This window comes from Anas acuta, chromosome 14 (assembly GCF_963932015.1).
Source record: "Anas acuta chromosome 14, bAnaAcu1.1, whole genome shotgun sequence".
Classification (NCBI taxonomy): Eukaryota; Metazoa; Chordata; class Aves; order Anseriformes; family Anatidae; genus Anas; species Anas acuta.
Window position 1 is genome coordinate 4,678,069 of NC_088992.1, and position 19,829 is coordinate 4,697,897.

General features: G+C 51.1%; 1 protein-coding gene and 2 long non-coding RNA genes across 5 annotated transcripts; 1 reads left to right on the forward strand and 2 right to left on the reverse strand.

Annotated features, from left to right (window-relative positions):
- Positions 1 to 1,393: 1,393 nt before the first annotated feature.
- On the reverse strand, positions 1,394 to 4,632 carry LOC137864171 (uncharacterized). Its single transcript, XR_011101349.1, has 3 exons — positions 4,227 to 4,632; positions 3,528 to 3,601; positions 1,394 to 2,320 (listed from the first exon to the last, which is right to left on the reverse strand). It is a non-coding gene; the product is annotated as an uncharacterized lncRNA (long non-coding RNA).
- Positions 4,633 to 6,479: 1,847 nt separating this feature from the next.
- LOC137864170 (uncharacterized) lies at positions 6,480 to 14,666 on the reverse strand. 2 transcript variants are annotated; one of them, XR_011101348.1, is made up of 5 exons: positions 14,435 to 14,666; positions 10,474 to 10,618; positions 10,018 to 10,151; positions 9,614 to 9,925; positions 6,480 to 8,499 (listed from the first exon to the last, which is right to left on the reverse strand). It is a non-coding gene; the product is annotated as an uncharacterized lncRNA (long non-coding RNA). The 2 variants fall into 2 exon arrangements; XR_011101347.1 differs by having other exon boundaries at positions 9,614 to 10,151; positions 14,435 to 14,665.
- WNT8A (Wnt family member 8A) lies at positions 8,260 to 12,677 on the forward strand. 2 transcript variants are annotated; one of them, XM_068698022.1, is made up of 6 exons: positions 8,260 to 8,384; positions 8,471 to 8,504; positions 8,715 to 8,853; positions 9,750 to 9,875; positions 10,036 to 10,178; positions 11,193 to 12,677. In XM_068698022.1, exons 1-6 carry the CDS (start codon positions 8,314 to 8,316, stop codon positions 11,751 to 11,753), a joined length of 1,074 nt encoding a protein of 357 aa, XP_068554123.1. In that variant the 5' UTR covers positions 8,260 to 8,313; the 3' UTR covers positions 11,754 to 12,677. The 2 variants fall into 2 exon arrangements, with proteins under 2 accessions (XP_068554123.1, XP_068554122.1); XM_068698021.1 differs by lacking the exons at positions 8,260 to 8,384; positions 8,471 to 8,504 and having other exon boundaries at positions 8,721 to 9,875.
- Positions 14,667 to 19,829: the final 5,163 nt, after the last annotated feature.

Genomic DNA, 19,829 nt, shown 5'->3' on the forward strand with positions numbered 1-19,829 from the left:
ACACTGTGCTGACAGCAGCTCCTGACAACTCCTACAATAAACTGCAAATCTTCCGATGCTGCGTGTTTTCATCGAGGCCCTGCTCCAGAATTCCTTTGATTGATAGAGATCAGGAAAAAAAAAAAGAGGACAAAGTGGGGAGCAAATGGGTGTTCCCAGTCCCTTTGGTCACACAGCCATGAAAATGGGGTCTTTCAGGGCTCCAGCAGTAGGCAACAAACAAAAGGAATGGGAATTTCAAAACAAACCAACAATCTCAGGAATTTGAGGCTGGTCTCACTAATTCAGAGGCCAACTCAGTATCAAAATTTTTGGATTTGGCAAGTTGCAACAATCAGGGAGGGAAAAATAAAAATATGTGTGACTCCAAGTGGGTGTTTTCAAACAGCATCTTGTTTGGGGAAAATAATCCCTCTTGGTCTGCTTTGTTTTCTCGTGATGCTGGAAATAATTCTCCTCCTCAGAGGGAAGAATTGGGTTTTTCTTTTTCTGTGCCCAACTGGGAGCCACCCCAGGTCACGCCTGACTGCAGCTGGTTCCCCCATCCTACTAGCACTGGAAGTGCCACCTTGAAGTGTTAAAGAAACATATGACGGGATCCTTATTGTGCTTTTGGCTTAGCAATGAAGAAATCTCCAGAGTGAGATGAGGGCAGCTAAAGTGACATGAAAATGATGTAGAAAAGCTGCAGCCACCTAGTGCTGACCAGGTGGTGAAGGGATGTGCTTGCTTTCTGGAGGGCTTCAGAGCTTCTCATTTCCCTGGAGGGCAGTGCTGACAGTGTGTGTGGGTGGGGATTTGCTGTGCCCGTGTGGTTAACGTGGGCCTGCCCAGGCACCCTGGGGCTCAGCGCTCCCTCCCCACCTGTGCTGGGCCGCCTGCCACCAGCTCACCCGGAGGAAAATCATCGTTCCTCTTGTACTGTTTTAATAGCCCAAGCACATCACGTGTGCCCAGGGCTCCTGTGTAATTGTATTTCTCTTCTAATGTGTTTCAAAAATAGCCAGGGACTTGGTAACGTGAGGGCACCAGCCTGGCTGTACCCCGTGCAGATAGCAGTGGGCTATGTCTGCCTCGAGGCGAGCCTCAGCCCCTCAGGGTGCTGACCCCAGCTCCAGCTGCCCCGAGTGCTGGTAAAGCTTCAACTTCCCTGCTCTTGCAACCTTTGTGTCTCAAGCATTCAGTGCCAAGAAGGAAATAAAAAAAGCTTAACCTCAAACATTAATCCCGGAGCCCTGCTCAAACAGTAGGGCAGCTGTTTGTGACGCCGGGGTGAAGGTGCCAAGCGGCAACACCCGTCGGTGACTTTGGTCTCTGCCCCAGTGAGCACCGAGTTCACAGGGAGGCGCTGGCGGTGCCGCGCTCAGACCTGTCGGAAAGGCGATTTATTGAGCCTTGAGATTAAGCCCTGGTGCTGTTTGCTCCTCGGCAAAGTAGGAATTGAAACAGCGATTGCAGCAGGGCCGGGAACCTTTCCCCGGTGTCATTACTGGGCTCGAGAAGTTTGAGACCTTCTCCTGTGCCCTGGTGCTGTGCCTGGGGCCTGCAGAAGAGGGCAGGGGGCTCAGTGCTGCCAACAGGCAGCTGGCCTGGGTGCTGGCTTTTGTGCAAACCCCAATTTTTCAAGGTTGTGGCCGGACCCACGAGCACCCAGAGCCCTGGCAGCACCGGGTGCTGCCAGCCCCGTTTGCCCGGTGAGGGCTTTGAGCCTGGCTGGCTGCTTTGGGAAGCCAGCACTGCAGCCACGAGAGAGCCTGGCCACCTCCTCACGCTTTGGTTTCACCACGGGTGAACAAGGAGCGAGGCAGCTCCCTCCAGCTCCCCAAAACGGCAAAAAATAAATAAAAATCCTATCTATCCCCCGAGGCCCAGCGCGGCCCTGCCTCAAGCTGCGCGGAGCGGGGCCGCCCCCAGGGGGAGCCGCGGCACCGGCCTGAGGGGGCCCCGCCCGGCACAGCCGCAGGAAAAAGTGGTCCCAAATCTTTCCTCAGGGTGGCACAGGGACAGAGCCAGCCCCCAGAGGGCCCTAACAGCTCTCTGTGCCTGGGGGATGCTGAGGAGCCGTACCCCCGGCCCCTGTGAGCCTCTGGGCCCACATGGAACCGAACAGGGAGGGCTTCACGCCGGGTCGGTGAAGCCAGAGAGCTTGCCCCAAGCTGTCGCCTCGCTCTGTGCTCTGATAACGCTGGAAACATCTCCTCCCACCTCAAATGTTAATAAATGTGTGGCGCTGGCTTCATCTGTGGGTTGATTGAAGTGTATATGTGAATATGATGCCAATGCACTGCTCCTTAGGGGATGGAGATCCGCAGCTGGACACCTGCAAGAAGGCGCAGGACATGAAGAGCGTCCTCAGGGTGGGGGAGAAGAGCAGCTGACAGCAAAGGGAGCGAGCCCACAAGCAACCCAAATCCCTGCCACCTTCTAGGAAAGCAGGTGCCTGAAGCAAGTTAGCTTCTCGCTTTGCTTTTCTCAGCAAGACCCAAATCTCTTTTCATGTTGCTCTCCGGCCCAGGCTCCCCCAAAAGAAGTCTCAGTCTTGTTTACTTAGGCTCTATTCTGTCCAAAGCAGGGCTGCAATGGAAATAGAGGTGAATTTTAAGGAAATACCCATAGTTCATATCACTATTCCCTTCTGTGATGCTCAAAACCTCCCACACTCACTGTCAGAAATGCAAGGTAATGCCCAGCACCACCACAGGTAAAAATTACAGATATTTGGGCTCAGGTTTTTCCCCAGGACACCAAGAATGTGGGGGGCAAAAGTGACAGAGCCACAGCCGCTAAGGGACAGTGCAAAGACTCATGCTGTGAAAGGATGGGGAGCACCATGCAAGCGAGGTTATTAATCCGTTAATTTCGCTTGAGTTTGAATGGGAATGATGAAGAAGGAGGCGATAATTTTCCTTCCTATCAAGTGCCCAATCTCTTCCGGGACAGGCGTTTCCCTGCTGAGGTGCCGCATTTCCAGGATGAGAGATACCCAGGCAGTAACCTAGCTGCTGCACTAACACCGCTTTGCATGACACTTCCTCTAAAGAGGGAGAGAAAAACAAGACTCTTGGCCCTACTTTATCATGCTGCTGTGTAAACAGCCCCGTGGGCTTTGAAGGGCACACCTAAAGGTGAGGTGAGGCTGACAAGGTCACGGCGCTGCCCAGCCTCACAAGGGTGAATCAGAAGGCTGAGTCCTCTCAAGAGTCACAGAGACCTGAAGGTTGATGGAAACCTCGGTGTTTTATTCTATCCTAATTTTCATGGCAGCTCAAGCAATGGCAGGACAAAGCTCATTGCCCAAAATTTGCCTCCTCTTAGGATGCTGCCTAAACAGAGGCACAGAGCAGCCACCAGGATTTAGTAACCCATCCAGCTCCGGGAGGACAGACAAACAGCCCTCAACAGCCCTTCCCTAGGGGTGGCTGCTGAGGGAGGAACAGCTTCACACTGCTGGAGGCAGTGGGAGATTTTGGGTGGAGAGCAGGATTTCTGTGCACAGTGCAGGTGGGGTGACACAGCAGGGCTCTTACCCAGACGTTTGAGCCTGCAGGCTCGTCTGCCTATTGCCCTGTGCTGGGTGGGAGAGGGAGCTGCCTTTGGGAGCCTGGGAATGGGTGAGAGAGGACAGCAAAGTCATTAAGGTGAGGAGGTAGCGGAAAAGGGAAAAGGACAGCTTTAAAACATACAATGCAAAAACAGGGGGAAGGAAGGGGAAGAAGTGCCCTTTATCTGCTTGCAAGTGAAATAGCCTTGTTCTTGCCAGGAGCAATGTCCCGGCCTCCTCCTGGGCTGATGTCTCTGTCTCAAATGAGCTCACACCATGGCAGGGTGCAGCTCACCCGCACCTTCCACCCCTCCTGGCCAATTTGGGCAGAGGTTGCAGCCTCATATCTATCCCAAATATATCCCAGCCTCGGATATATCCCCAAAACCAGCCAGCCCACATGGGCTGAGCTCGGTGCCTTGCGTTCCTGAGGGTGCAAGGGATATGCCCTTCCAGTATCACCTTGGAGAAAATGTCTTCAACCTTCATTGGGAAGCGTCCATGCTCCCAGACAGGTTGTGGCTGGAAAAATCAGAATTTGCTTTCCAAAACTTTTTTTTTTTTAAAAAAAGTTCCTGAAATTAAAAGAAATAAAGTACAAACTGTGCAACCTCAGGCCTCCTGTGGTCTTGGCATTTGGCATCCCAATGGTCTATTATGTTCCAGAAGGTGTTTCCTTCCTTACCTTGGAGTTGCTCGTGGCTCCCCTGATGAATTTCACTGCTTGCCCCATCACGCCATGCATGAGGCTGTGTTGGAATCAGGATTAAAAGTCAAAAAGCAAAGCTGGTTGCAGTGGTATAACCAAGTGGGCACAAGCTGCTGCATGGAGGCAGGAGACGGGAGCTACTCAAGTTAATTTTCGAGGGTCACTAATAAGGCAGACCCTAACCCTGCACTGTTGGACTGTGTAACCTTGTTTTCAGTGAACATTAGGCCACCTCTAATTATGTGCCATAATAGGAATCAAGAGGACTAAGCCCGTGGGATAGGTGTGGCATAAAAGCTGATTTCAGTTTCACCTGATCTTCAATTAACATTCATTAATCAAAGCACATTCGTTATACAGGCAAAACTCCCACCAGCACTGGCAGGTCCGGGGCTCGGGTCCTGCGGGCTGTTCCTGCTGCTGGGAACCGCAGCAGACAAAGCAGGCAGGAACCTATTTTCTCCGATATGGGAAACTTTGGCGTTGGGAAGACTGAAAAACGAGGGCTGAGCATAGCAGGGGCTTGCACACTGCTCTGTGACAGATTATTTTAAAGCAAAGTGAAACGTCCCCCCGGCTGAGAGGCTGCCTGTGTACAATGCAAGGGTATGGCATCACCCATGGGGGCTCAGGCAGCTTCCCAGGGAGAGCACAATAAAATGCAACTGCCTCCGACATTGCTGACGAGGGGGTGTCTTCCTAATTACCCAGGTGGATTTTATTGTAACGAAGCCAGCAATGCAGGATTTGACGCTAGGGCTCTGAATGTATCACCTGCCCAGGGCAATTTAGCAAGTAGTCTATGCTTTATTTTCTTGTTTTCTGTGCTGGTGGTGCTCACTCCCTGCATTTGTGACCCCCACACAGACCATCATTCCTGTTTGCTTGGGTTTCTGCATGCAGCACTTGCATAGACTGATTTATCTTGTGCCTGCCTTCCCCTAAATGCCATATTCTGATGTGAATAGGGTTTTATGGGTGTAGGGGTTTGCATATGCACTATTAAAGCCTCTTGACTTAGGGCAGATACCAAAATATTTTAGGACTCCAATCATCCCATGAAAATCACTGGCTGTTTGGTCGCGTAGCAAGAAAATAAGAAACAAAGCATCAACATTTGATCAGTAAAGCCAAGGGGCTCTGGCGGACATCCAGGACACCGTTTCCCAAACAGCGTTCCCTGCTCAGTTGTTTGCAACAGCGTGGAGCCAGCGCAGCCTCCGCCGGTGCCACTGAAGCCTGCGGCTCGGGGCTGCCAGAACGCCTGGCCCTACATTTTCTGCATAACCAGGTAAATTCAGGAGATTTTTTGCTTTCAGTTTTGTTTTCCTAACCCAAAACCAAACCAAAAGTAAGTTTCTAGGGAGTGGGAAAGCCAGAGGAAAGCTCCTTTGGTGTTTTACAGATGAGCACTAGGGCTCGATGAGCAGGGCTGCGACTCACAGGCTTGTCCCATGGGTGTTGGAAGAGCCAGCACCACGCTGCAATTTAAGGAGCAAAACACTGAAATCAGCATCAGAATAGCTACAGCCAGTACAGCTCTGCCATTTACTGCCAGGTTTCATGCACGATGGTCTCTGTGCCTCAGTTTACCCAAAGCAGAGACTGCTACATTTAATCTCTCTTACTACAAGGACATTGAATGAAGCACTCTATAAATGGAAGAATTATCAACACAGCAAGAACAAAGTCTGCTTTAACATAAGGTCTGGATGGTGGGAAAGTCCTGCAGCGAGGTGACCACCCCAGTCCCATCTGTTGGGGTGGGCTGGACACACATCCACGCTGACATTGGTGCCTGAGCAGCTCCTGCACTCTGGGACCGAGCTGGGAACACAAACAAGTCCCCCAGAGCAGGAAGGCTCGTCCCAGCACAGCTCTGTCTGCTGACAACTAGTGTAAGTGACAATGTTACAAGGGACTTTTAAGATTCCTGTGACTTTAATTGGAAAAGACATTTTTAATAGCCTAGGCAAATAACTGTGTGATCCTGCCAATTGCAGTGACTGCTCGCAGCCGCGCTTCACGCCCAGGGAAGCTGTTATTTTTCTGGCATGCGATAGGAGGATCATGTGTGAACTGACATAACAGACACGCCAAAATTGTTCAGCTGTACGGGCTCTCTCAGACAGAAAAAAAAAAATAAAACACAACCACCAATATGCCCCCGGGGACAGCCAGACACAAACCCCAAAATGACATGCATGCACAGAGAAAATGCACAGCAGATTTCCAAGTCATATGCATGGGCTTTAATCAATGAACCTCACTGATACATGGGAAACACTTCATTCCCAGTAATTGTCCTTTGACAGCTCTAACAAGCAGGATCTGCTCAGGATGGTAATGATTAAAATGCTGACTCACAGAGGGTTTTGCCGTGCTGGCAGGAGTACACCAGCGTGGTGCTCACTTGGAAGGTATTTTGCATCCCTGCTTCTGAACCGATCTGCATTTTTAATCCTCTGACTGCAAACAGTTGTTTGTGGCTTTGCCGCGCTGACTCCAGGTTTCCCTTCTGCATGGGCTGGCCGGGGAGGTTCCTCTCGCCCGCTGACCGACACGGGGAGCAGGGCAGGGGGGGTCCCTGTGCTCCCCGAGGTCAGAAATGTCACAGAGCTGATGGGATGGAGCCGAGGCCGTGTGTGTGCAGGGCCTCGGGCACCCAGAGCCAGGATGTGGAAAACCATGCAGCTGCTCACCGTGCTCGCACGCATTTCGCGGCAGCCCACAGAGCACTTTGCAATCACGTTTGTGGCATAAGTCTTTATTCCTGCTGGCTCCTCTGCCCCCGGCCAGCACAGCAGTGTGTGGTACAATCCAAGCTGCTGAAACGTCCAGGCTGCAGGCCCTCAGTGCCTCACCTCGCAGTTACAGCTATTAGCAGCAGGAGACCAGATGTCACCGTCTCGATGGGATAACGAGAGCAGTGGGACAAGGACGAGCCCTGCGCAGCCCCAGGAAAACAAAACGAGAAGTTTCCAGGAACAAAGTCTCGCTTCTGCTCCCTTACAGCCTAAAGGATGTACCACAACGATTATGCATGACCATAACCATTGATATGTAATATTGACATATAACACATGGATGACCATAAGAGAGGCTTTTTGGGGTTTCCTCTGATAAGGATTTTCCCCTCCCAAGTGCAGGGGTATGAAGCAGAGGGGCCAAGGCCTCGCTCGGCTCTCAGCAGTGCTCACGTGTGTGGAGCCAGCCAGAGCCCGGCCGCTGCCGGGGCAGACCTCACTGCAGGGAAATTGCTACCCCCGGAAAACTGTTCCCCTAATTACAGCGTTGAAGCATGGAGCAAACCACATAAGTGATTCACACAGTGTTCCCAAGCTGCAGCCGCGTAAATTAGAGAGATTTCCAAACACTCCTGCGCCGTGCACGCTGTTGTTATCAGGATGGAAATACAGAAGCTTTCATCCTAAGGAGGCGAGGAGGGGGGAAAAAAATCGCCGTTAAATGAATCTCGTCAAATTGAGAAGACCTGGGAGGTCTACCCCCGGTGGATCTGTAGAGGAGTGCTGCTAAAACTCCTCGGGGAGCTCTCCTGGTAGGGAGCAGGCGGCTGGCAGGGGAACCATAGAAATGCACGGGTTTGTTATTGCTGGGCACGCAGGGGCCCGGCCTCTGCTCGCAAGCGGGGTGTGAAAGGGAGAAGGCAAGTGCACTTGGGGCAGAGAGAAAGGGATGGCGCTGGTGTGGAGTGGAGTTAAAAGTCGCCCATTGTTAGGGAAGTTTGCTCTCCTCACATCATCACAGCTCCCGGTGACACCGCTCTGCCTTTTGAAGTGCAACATTAGGCGTTTCCTTGTCACCCATTGGCGCAGGAGCTTTTTTACCACATTAAGTCATTGGGTAGCAAATGAATGGGGGGTTTTGACTATTCAGAACTTCACCTTATAAATATCAGGGTTGTAGGTTCCTGCAGCTTTCCTGGACCCGAATATCTCGAGATACGTTGGGACTCGGTGCGGCGAGGTGGCCCTGCCCAGAGACCTGCGGCGTGGGAGCTGCGGATCAGCCGGAGGGATCCAACTCCTGGGCTTTGACAGCCATGAGCAGCACCACCTTCCTCATCCTCTCCATCGTGGGCATCTGTGGTGTCATTTTCAACGCAGCAGCATGGTAGGATTCAGCAGAAGGGGCATTCCTGGGGGATGCTCTTGAGCCTGTGTTAAATCGTGCGACTCGTTTCCTTCTCTTCGTTTCAGGTCTGTGAACAACTTTCTGATGACAGGACCTAAGGTAATTAACACAGTCACTATCAGCAATTTAAGTAAAGCCATTTTGTTTTGCAAATGGGAAATATTGCTTTTCTAAAGAACCAGAGTTCCCAGAGCGTATCGGCTCCAAACCGGGTTGAGTAACAAGGGAAAGGACCCGCAACCCTTCTGGCTCTGTTTTCATGGATAAAAGCTGAAGTGCTGAGGATCTCACCCACGCTTTCCCATGCAGGCGTACCTGACATACTCCAGCAGTGTGGCGGCGGGCGCGCAGAGCGGGATGGAGGAGTGCAAGTTCCAGTTCGGGTGGGAGCGCTGGAACTGCCCCGAGAGCGCGCTGCAGCTCTCAACGCACAACCGCCTGCGCAGCGGTGAGTGCCCACGGGGTGCCTCCGACAGGAGCCGGGGGGTGCTCTGAAGAGAGCAGCCAGCCGATGGGGAGGTTTTCTGTCCCTCAGAAACCAGGCTGGCTTTTCTCCATCTGCGTTAATTGGTCTCACAAACAATGCTAATATTTTTTCTATGATCTTTATCTGTGCTAAGGGAGAGCCTTTTCTGCAGTGCTGGTCTGTGGGCTCGCTCCTGCTGCTTTTGTGCCGCATCTCAGGGAGCACAGTGCTAGAGGCACCTGAGTTTCGTATGGGGGGGAGGAGAGATGAAGGGAGGAATCAGGGGCGAGTGCTAAGAAACCGCCCAAGAGAAAGTTGTGGATATATTTGAATGCTATCTACTTCAGCCAGCATAGAAATGCCACTGGAAAGAAGCTATTTGACTCTGTTAGGAGAGCCAGAAAAGAAACTAAAATAGAAGCATGGGTCCAGACTGCTATTAGCACAGGTTCAACCACTGGCTGATTTAAGATGAACTGTAATTTTCCCCAGCAGGTGAGACCAAAGCAGGAACAAACCCCCTGAGCAGAAAATGGCAGGGACAAACCAAGTGCCAGGTGATGTGAGGGATCAGCAACCTTGGCGAGAGCAGGATTGGGGCACTATTGTGCCATCCTACTGTTGCCAAGAAACTGTCCCATGCACAGACACCTGCAGAATATTGTGCCAAATTGCTGAAACTATAGATGCTGAAGCTGGAAAAGATTCCAGTCATGAGCATTTCATTCCTGTAGCACCTTACCTTTTGCACAAACTGTTTTGTTATTCCCTTCTTGCACCTTTGCAACGCTGTAGGTTTCACAAGAGAGCTCCCTTCCCAATAAACCAGTACCGGTGCGTATGTTTGCATGTGACAGCTTTTTTCTCCTCTCCCCCAGCTACCAGGGAGACGTCCTTCGTGCACGCCATCAGCTCCGCCGGCGTCATGTACACGCTGACCAGGAACTGTAGCATGGGCGACTTTGAAAGCTGCGGCTGTGATGACTCCAGGAATGGGCGTGTCGGTGAGCTGCCGGTGTGCTGCCTGCCACAGCTGGGCTCCAGCCCCTCCAAGCTGGCTACAAGACGGGCTGGCATCATCCCAGCCCTCAGCTCAGTGCGAGTCCTGGGGCAGGATTCACTCCACCAGGGTGGTTCTGTTCTTACCACACATCTGTCTTGCAGGTGGCCGCGGCTGGGTCTGGGGAGGCTGCAGTGACAACGTGGAGTTTGGGGAGAGGATTTCCAAGCTCTTTGTGGATGCTTTGGAAACAGGACATGACACCCGCGCCCTGATCAACCTGCACAACAATGAAGTTGGGAGACTTGTAAGTCAAATATTAAAAATAATAATAGCATTAGTAGCAGTAATAATAATAATAAAAACAACATCTATACTAGAAACAACAACAGAGCCTTGTAGACTGCTCAGGTCCCCCTCCCTGTCTGTGCCAGTCTAGGCACTGTGCTATTTGCCTGGGGGAAAAAAGCCACAGCTAGAATCTGACCATAAACCTGAACATGAGGAACTGCAGTAAGATTCAGTTCCAGCATCTGCAGCTTTGTGCAGCGCCATTAACCATGAACACCGCTTATTCAGCAATATGCCAGATTTATACTCACATCCTCTGGTCTGTAGCACAACACAAGAACCACCCCACATTCCTGCAATGGGCACTTCCAAGAAACTCAGCAGGGGAAGCCAGGTGTGAGGAAGAGCGTGGTACCCGGCCCACAGAGGCTGCCGGCTCTGGCCAAACCTCCTTGTCTGTAAAAACAAGGACGGCAACATTTAACATACCTATCTCATAGGGTGTGTCGAGGCGTAATCTCACAGAGATACCAGTGATTGGGACCTTATAAATACCAGAGGGAGATGGGTAGATAATATCTGTGAAGTGCTTGGCCTGGAGGAGATGTGTAGAGGTTTGGTGTCATTACGCTGCAGCGCTGTTTCATACATTTTGAATGAGATCTCTGTGCGAGGTGATGGGTCGATACGCCGATGAGAGAGGTGAGCCGCAGACCGGGACGCGCCAGAAGGGCATGACCCTGCACGCACACCTTAATCCTGGCCTGGAGAAACAGCTCCTGGAAGGGCTGGGGACAATAGTTTGTGCCCGCTCATTATCTCTGTCCTTTAATTAGTGACAAGGACAGACAGATGTTTGCCTGGAACTGAAATAAAGGCATGAGTTCATGTCTTGGAAGGACCTGAAGTCCTGTCCAGCAGGAGCCACATTTGACCCACTGCCCCTGAAGCAGAAGCACCATGTATCCCAGTTTTGAAATGTAAATGGCAACGATCCACTGTTTCTAATTTCTTCACCTTTTCTACCCAGGCTGTGAAAGCTACGATGAAGCGAGCCTGCAAGTGCCATGGGGTGTCGGGCAGCTGCAGCATCCAGACGTGCTGGCTCCAGCTCGCTGAGTTCCGAGAGATCGGGAACTACCTCAAGATGAAATACGACCAAGCCCACAAGCTGGAGATGGACAAGAGGAGGATGAGAGCCGGCAACAGCGCCGACAGCCGCGGGGCCACGGCGGAGACCTTCCACCACGTCCACGCCACAGAGCTCGTCTTCCTGGAGGACTCCCCTGACTACTGCACGAGGAACGCCAGCCTGGGCCACCACGGCACCGAGGGCCGCGAGTGCCTGCAGACCGGCAAGAACCTCTCGCAGTGGGAGAAGAGGAGCTGCCGGCGGCTCTGCACTGAGTGTGGCCTCAAAGTGGAGGAGAGGAGGACGGAGGTGGTCACCAGCTGCAACTGCAAGTTCCACTGGTGCTGCACGGTGCGCTGCGAGCAGTGCCGGCAGCTGGTGGCCAAGCACTACTGTGCCCGCCGCGATGCTGCCACCACCAACCACATCAAGCGGAAAAACAAGGGCCACAAGAGATAGAGGAAGGCCCGACAACGCCGTGCCCGGGCTCACGAGGTGGACCTTTGGGTTTCTTCACCTTTTGTGGCCATCGCCGTAGCTCAGGTTGGGAAGGAGCCTTCCCCAGGGCACAGCAGGGATCTAAAGGGGGTTTGGAGGTCCGAGCAGACGATGAGACTGGGCCTTCTCTGAATTAATGCTGTGAGATCACGAAGCACAAGGCGCGGGCGCTGAGGGACCACTGTCCTTCTGGTTTCATGGTTTCTCCTCAGTATTTACGAACAGCTTCTTTCTTTTCGGGAGTCACTTTGCGTATCTGATGGAGGGAAGGCTTTCACTTTTTCGGTGGCTTCAGCTCATTGCACTGCTGGCAGTGGTCAGCCCAGACCAGCAGCGGTAAACAAGTGTGGGACGGGCACTGCAGCCTGAACTGGTCCCACTGGGCAGCTCTGTCACTGCCACAGGCATTGCAGCCCAGGGCCCCCATGGTGTTCCTTCACAGGTCATGCTTATAAATACTCCTGGTGGAAAACTTATGCACTTTCTGATGTGAGAGGGATTTTTGCAGCATTGTGATTTCTATTAGAACAGCTGCAACTTTTTGAGGACTTTAATAGGTTTACAGACAGTGTTTACAGTTTTTTCTTTTTAACTTTTTTTTTTTTTTTTGGAACTTCTGTGATTTGGTACCAAAACCCCTGCCCCGAATGGACAGTAGCTTCATGTATTTGTACCAGATGAAATTAAGCAGTTTAAAATTCCTTTATTATTTTTTTTTTTTATATAATAGCAGATAAGAATTCAGAATTCTTTATGCCTAATACTGTTTCTTAATTAAGTTGTATTATTGCTTAGCACAATCTGTTTTCTCCGTATATTTTGAAGGCATCCCAAAAGAATTAGATTTTGGACTGTATTTTGCAATAAACACCGTCATGAAAACAATTGGCTTTTTCCTTTCAGGCTTCCTAGCAGCACGACTCCAGGTGTAAAACCGCCCATTTCCATGCAAAGCCCAGCACTTCCAACATTTCCCATCATTAATCCCAAAGTCACTGAAGTCAGCGAGAAGCCTTTTCCTTCCCAGACCTCAGTGAAACTTGGCCCCAGCCTTAAATCCCCAGAGGGTTTGCTTTAAGACCTATCGCTGCAATATCTAACCTTTTCCAAGTGCTGAGCACGCAGGGTCACACCCGCCTGAGCCCATTTTGAACCTCCCGAAGCCTCTTTAGTTTGTCTGCGGCCTCAGTCCCCCAGACGACGCGAGGCTGCCCTGCTTTGATGTGGAAAGCATCAGCACTTGCTGCACAAATCTGCCAGGCACGAGAGGAGCCCTTTGAACTCGGGACAGGAGAGAAAACTTGGGGACAGCTGCGAATGCGTCTGCTGGCTCCCTGCTGCTCAGGTGCGGCAGTGGGGAGGGCAGGAGGGGGCTGCTGCCATTCCCAATGGGTCCTGCTTCCCTCACAGCTTTCACCCTGGGGTCTTGGTGTAACCATGGGGGGAGGCAGCCCTGCCGGCATGTTACACCCACACCAGGGCTTTGATGCCGATGTGTGCCGACATCCCAATGTGTGCTGACATCCCAATGGCTTCCAGTGCAAACACAGCCGCCAACATGCGCGTGAGCCACGGCAGGAAGCTCAAGGTGTAAAACGCACACGCCGGGAAGCAGAACCCTCCCACATGCATTTGTTTTTTCCAGCAGACAATTTATTTAAAGAGGGAAGGGCTACAGCAGCCTGCCATCAAGCTAGGGCCCTTCTGTGCTGCCCTCAGAGTAGCTGCTTCGAAAACTTTCATAACAGGCCACACTACCACAGCTAAAAATAAATAAAATTTTGTCACTGTTGCCACAACAGTATTTATTTGCAACCCCCCCACAACATTTAGGCTGAACTAGAAGTGACAAAAAACAGCAAACAAAGCCCCTTTCCTTCACTGTGCCCATGGGCCGGCCTACCTGCAGAGCAGTGCAGGCTCCATTTTGGAGAAGCGGCCCCAGGCCCCCTGTGCAGTGGGCACAGCACAGCACTGCCGTGGGTGCCCAGGGGCAGGAAGATGTTATTTCACCAGGGGAACAGGTAAAATATAGGAACTGCCTTACTGCACGGCAGGATCGGGGTTAATAAATTGCCCAGGCCAAGCCTGGTGGATGAGGGCTCCCCACAAGCTGCTCTCCCCACTTCCCCCAGCCCAGAGCCAGTATCTTGCTGAGGTGGCTCTCAGCTCTGCTGTGCTGTATTTAGATGTTGGAGACGAAGTCTCCTTCCCTGAATTTGTCTAATGGCCTTTTTAACCCATTTATATTTCTGGCATCCGGACTGTCCAAGGCAACAAGCATATTTTATGCAAAAGCCAAAGACCACATGCAAATTGAGGAGGACTTGGGGAAAAGTTAAGTACCACCTCATGATATCAGTTTCCACTCTTTCTATAGCTTGCTGAACTAATACTGAGCATCAACACACACAAAAGACAGTGCTATGCCTTAGAGCTGCACCTTGACAGAGATATCACAGTCCTTGGGAAGCTGAAGCTCTCTCTTCCTCCCCTTGTTGCTTGGATACAGTAGTCATCAATTCTCACTACATTCACTACAAAACAATAGAAATTCAGGATCATCCTAATCCATCACACGCTGTCAGGGAGTCACTGTACCCCTGAGCACCATTACTCATTTTCGGAAACCACACACTCACCACATGCATGGGGGCACAGGGTAAGAAACCCCAGGCCGCTGGCAGGGCACGATCCAGGCTGATTTCACCACCTCAGCAGAGGCTTTACTGGAACAGCAAAATTCTGCGTATCAGTTTTCAAAATAAATAATGACACACAGGAAATCAAAGTCCCATCATCTGCTGGCTTGCAAAGACTTGCTCTCTAACCACAAGCAAAGAGCAGTTGAAGGGACCGATGATGTCTTTAAACCTGAATGTATTTACTCTTGATTACCTGAAGTCAGCTCAAATTTGGGACGCTAATCCCAACCACCTGTAAATCACTTCATGCTTGAAAAAAAAAGGCTGACCTGGCTTTATAAACCCTTGGTGAGGAGTCTGACTGCCATCCCACAGATGTAATAATGATCCTAATTAAAATGAACAAGTAAAAATCTTAATCTGAACCAGGTGCAGCAGATGCCACATGAACTCAAAACAAAATCCTGATGCCTGTCCCCAAAGGGCTGTCACCTCTGCCTCTCCCCTTTGAGGGCAAAGGCTCCTTGGATTGTGGCATGGGGTATCGTGGGGTGTCACCCAACAGGGACACTTTTGCCACTGTTGTGGCCTAAACTGCTTGGACAGTGCTGGAGCAGCCCCAGCAGGGGTAACCTGCTTGCTAAGGGACACCCAGGACAGAAGCTGCCTTGGCCTGATGTCCCTGCTCTTGCTGTGTGGGTTCACCACGTGAAAATCAAGTTTATTTAATTCACAAAATGCTTCACTGCTGACTGCAGGGGAACGGGACAGCATCTGCTTGATATATCGACAAGCATGGGAGGGAAACGGAGCCAGGAAGGCCACGCACTGACAAACCGCTTGTGTAGGTGGTCTTTGCAAAGTGCCTGGGAGGTGGCTGTGCTTCAGCCGAGCTCTTCTCACACCCTGCGGGCTCCCAGCCCAGCTGCACGATGCTCTCCTCCCGCTGAGCCCCACCACAGCCCCGATTGTGCAGCCCAGCCACTGCTCACAGCAGCCCTCCTCTATCCAGGCCTGCTTCGCCTCAGCTGTTACACTCTTTGCCGGGTGGATTACCTTTAAATCATGCTGCCAGTGCCCTTTCATGGATTATAATTCTGTATGAGATGTTTGGGCTGTATCCTCCCCCCGTATTAAAGTGTCAGGAGTACATCCCCGGGCCATCCATCTTTTAACACTTCCGCATGGGCTTGGCAATTCTCTGACATGAATATTATGGCTCTCAAAGCCGCGTCTCCATCACTCAAGCTGACAAGTGTTAGATTCTCCTCTCTTCAACAGGGTAAGTGACCTTTTCATATGCAGCGTAGATTCCCGGTCACGCTGCAGCTGGTGCAGTGAAACCAGCGAGTGCCAGCAATTCCCTAAAGTCTTGAAAAACAAGTCACAGGTCCTTTTCGACTTGCAAAACCAACCCTTAGCATGACAAAGTTAAAGGGCCTTAATCAGCCCCTGGTTAGCCCCTGCTAATGCCATTCCCATAGAGGAGGATGAAAAAGCATCTGTGCGATGCCTTCTGCAGGATTTATTAACAGGGGTTTTCAAGGAAAGATAGGGAATTTGGGTGTCTGGCTTGTCGGAGTGCATAGAGTAGGTTTTTGTGTGCAGTTAGTGACTTTAAAACCAATTCTGACCTCAAGCAACACTTTTTAAAGTGAGGTGCTTAAAGTTAGATCCCTAAACCTCCCCAGCTTGATTTTCAAAGCTGCTAAGCACCTGTGCTTCCCACCCTGCACACAGGAGCTTCATTTCAGCAGTGCCTGGGAGAAGCAGGGGCAGAAGCCCACCCTCCACAGCATCTCCTGCCCATCCTTCACAGCGGTGCTGCAGTGAGGACACAGCAGTCCACGTGGTGAGACAGAAAATGAACCCACTGAAACAGAACTGCCTGGCAATTCAAGTTAAAAATCACATTACCCTGGGTCTTTGGCTAAACCGGTGCTTAATACTTTTCCTCTCTGCAGAGCAGAGGCACTTTCACAGCAACTTTGCCACCTTCCCACTCGGAAGCCCTGTGCAGTGGCTCATAGCCAGCACAGCCCAACAGAAACTTGTTAACACCTTTTCAGCTCAGTCTTATTAAAGTCAAGGCAATTAACAGCTTTGCTATTTACAAAACAAATCCTCTCTGCAACACCTGAGAAAAAGCATTACAAGTGTTTCCCAAACATTTCTCAGCTGGGGAGAACACCTACAATAACTGTCTGCAGGGAGGTGTTTCATCTGCTCTCCCTGAGTGGAGAGGACAGCTCCAGGTTCACCACAAGTTTGTGCTGCACTCTCATTTAGGAGGCCTGGCTGGCACGTAAGGTCTCCCGGGAAGGTTTATAACCCAGGGGGAAAGATGCCTACGGAAAGCCAAGGTGGGATTTTGTTGCCCACCTGCTGGTCCTTCCTCACGCCTGCTACAGGCAGAGGTGATGGTGTATGAGAGCTGCTGGTGGATGAGGAGGTTGCTCCCCTCCAAAAGCATCTCCACGGGTGGCTGGGGAGCAGTGGGTGACACACTGCAGGTTTCCACCTCTGCCGAGTCACAAGCTCGTGTTCTGCCCTCTCCCCCCAGCCCCCTGCCTTTTCCAGTTCCCTGCTTTCTCCTAGGATACATCTCATGCCCCCCACTTGGTGAAACAGTGCCCTGGCTTACAGTGCAGTAAATTCCCCCTCTTCAAACAATCCCCAAGGAGATGAGCCATTTAACAGAAGATTGATGGAATAGAGACAATCAAATAAATGTAACCTGCAATGTACTTCCAGAATTAATTCCTTCCTCCTTTTCTCTCCCATCCCACTCCCCAAACACGCAAAGCTTTCCTTGTGGCCCATAACTTATGAGGACAAAAGGTGATGGAGCCTAAAATATTATTTGGGTGCAGAGGTGACTGCTGGGACAAGAGCACTGCCCGTCAAAGAGGACTCAGTGCAAACACTTTAGGGGTTTAGAAAAGATCTTCTCTGAAGCCTGTATCCCGTCCTGGCCCCAAGTCTGCTCTTATGGGGGCTCTGAAATGTGGAGAGCAGAGAGGGAGTTGCTGGTAACTCCAAATGCAGTAGGGAGCACAGACTGATGGCTGCAGCTGGGAAATGTTCACCAAATGCAGTCAGGAGGTAAGAAGAGCAGCAGTTTTGTGGGACATGGCCAGAAAATGAAAGACAAGAAGTCTAAATCTGATGTAGAAGGGGAATGTGGAGTTTTACAGGAGGAAGACATCATGGGAAATCTTGGGTCGTATTTCAGCATTTCTTGTCTTTCTAGTCTTTTTTCACTGTCCTATGCAACATTAAATGAAGCCGTTTGCAGGCACATCCAGGAAAGAATAGCTCGTCGGGGGACATACACAGAGCCTGGACAGTATACGGCCCTTAATTTCCTCCTCTGATGCTTTCAATAGCTCATGGGATGCCATAAAAGATGATAATGATGAGGCCAGAAGAAAGACTGTAAAACAATGGGGCACGAGCAGTTACCTCACTTGGGCTCAAACTCAGGCCACGCACGGACCGAGTTTGCTGGTTGCCAGCCCTGCTGCTGGGGACAGCGGCTGCGCGCCACGTCCCACCACGGGGCTGGTGCCAGAGCTCAAACCTGTGCTGTGAGGAGTTACAGGGCCTGAAACGTTGGGTTATGGAACCCGTGGGACTCTTCTTGTTGATTTAGATCTCACCTGATGTTTCACTTGGACACAGACAAGGGTGAGGACAGCAGTTCTCACGTTGCTTCCCAATTCCACAGATTTTTCTAACTTAAAACGCTATGGCTCCTGGCTCGACTCTTCTGGGTGCTTGTCCCTCAAGAATACAGCTGACAGCTTTAAACACAATAGTTTCTTTTTCTCTCCCTTTTGCCCAGTGTCTTGAAGCCAAGCCTCCTCTGGCCCAGCTCTCCATCCCCGCTCCTGCCAGGCAGACACTTCTGCTGGCCAGCTGCCACCGGCTATTACAGGGACAAGGCACCTCCTCCCTATCGCTAAGTGGATTTCGAAGGCAATAAGAAAGAGAATAATTAAATTAACTCGGTCCCAAATACCTCCCGAGGTGCTGAGCATTCCCAGCACTGCAGCAGCACGGCGAGCAGGTAATACCGGTCGGAGGCAGGCTGCAAACGTGGCTCCGGGGCACATCTGAGCGGGAGCAGGCTGCTGCTGATCCCGGCTGAGCGCTGGGAAGCGCAGCACCCAGACGTTTGGGATGGCTGAGCTCAGGTCCAGGAGTAAACCAGCTATGTTTAGACTTTGATGTGCCGAAGCTAATAAGCCCTATCCCGGAGCAAACACAGTTGTACTTCTTCCCAGCTTGGCCTACTTTATCCTCGGGGTTGTTTCTTGCCCCAAAGGTCTTCCCCCTGCGGGGTGCCAGGGATGTAATCTCAGGCAGCAATCTCAGGCTCTGTTTCACCCGACAGCCTGCTATTTAAATTCCCTGTGAAACATCTTTTGACAGCAGCACGTTCATTTTTTTTCCTCCATCTACCACAGACAGCCTTGGGCTGCAAGACTTGATTCTGGATTTGAGGCAGCCCACCCTTCGGGAGCGCTCAGGTCACCTTCACCCAGCCCCGTCCCCAAGGCCGAGGTGTGCCAGGGCCTGGCCAGGATCAGCAGCAGGAACCCGAGGATGTGCCTGCTGCAGAGCTTTATCTCGCTGAGCGCCAGAGAGGTCACAAATCACCATCCAGCCGCTTTCAAGCAGCTGGGAGCTCTGAATTGTGCCTCTTGTAGCCAGGCACCGTCCACTCCAATCTCTCAGAGCCAGGCCAGGTACGTTGATAAGGAGATAGTGTAAACGGTCACACAGGATGGAGCCCAAAATTCACAGTTTCCTGTGCTTTAACCCAGCGAGTGCTGTATCAGGGGGAGAGTCTTGTTTAGATCATTTTAGATTATCTCCCTTTCCAAAGGGGCTGTTCTGGCCAAGGATTTGTCACAGTTCTGCGCAGAAGGCCCCAGATTTCATGTGAAACTAAGTATGGAGTGCTTTGTACATTTTCAACACAAATTTGGTAAGAACTATAATAAAATAAATATTTTGGATGAATAACAAATACTGCTACGAAGAGTCCTGATAATGGCCATCAGTTTCTTCTTAAACCCCAGCTGGCCTTTGGGGTACCCCTACTTTCTCTGTTCCATGAAGATGTCATTAATTTCCACATCTCCGTGATTCGTTCAGTATTGTGTTCACCACCCTACCTTGTAACCACGCTAACCACCGAGAAAAACTCTTCAATTCATTCTTTTGAAACTCTTTGCAAGAGGACGCTGACCTCACCCCAGGGAGCAATTTTCCTAGAGACAACATTTTCTGGCACTGAAAACGCAGTTAAATCTTGCTAGGCCATTAACTCCACACATGAAAATAAATTTGTGAATGCGTTTTTTTTTAGCTTCACTTTAAG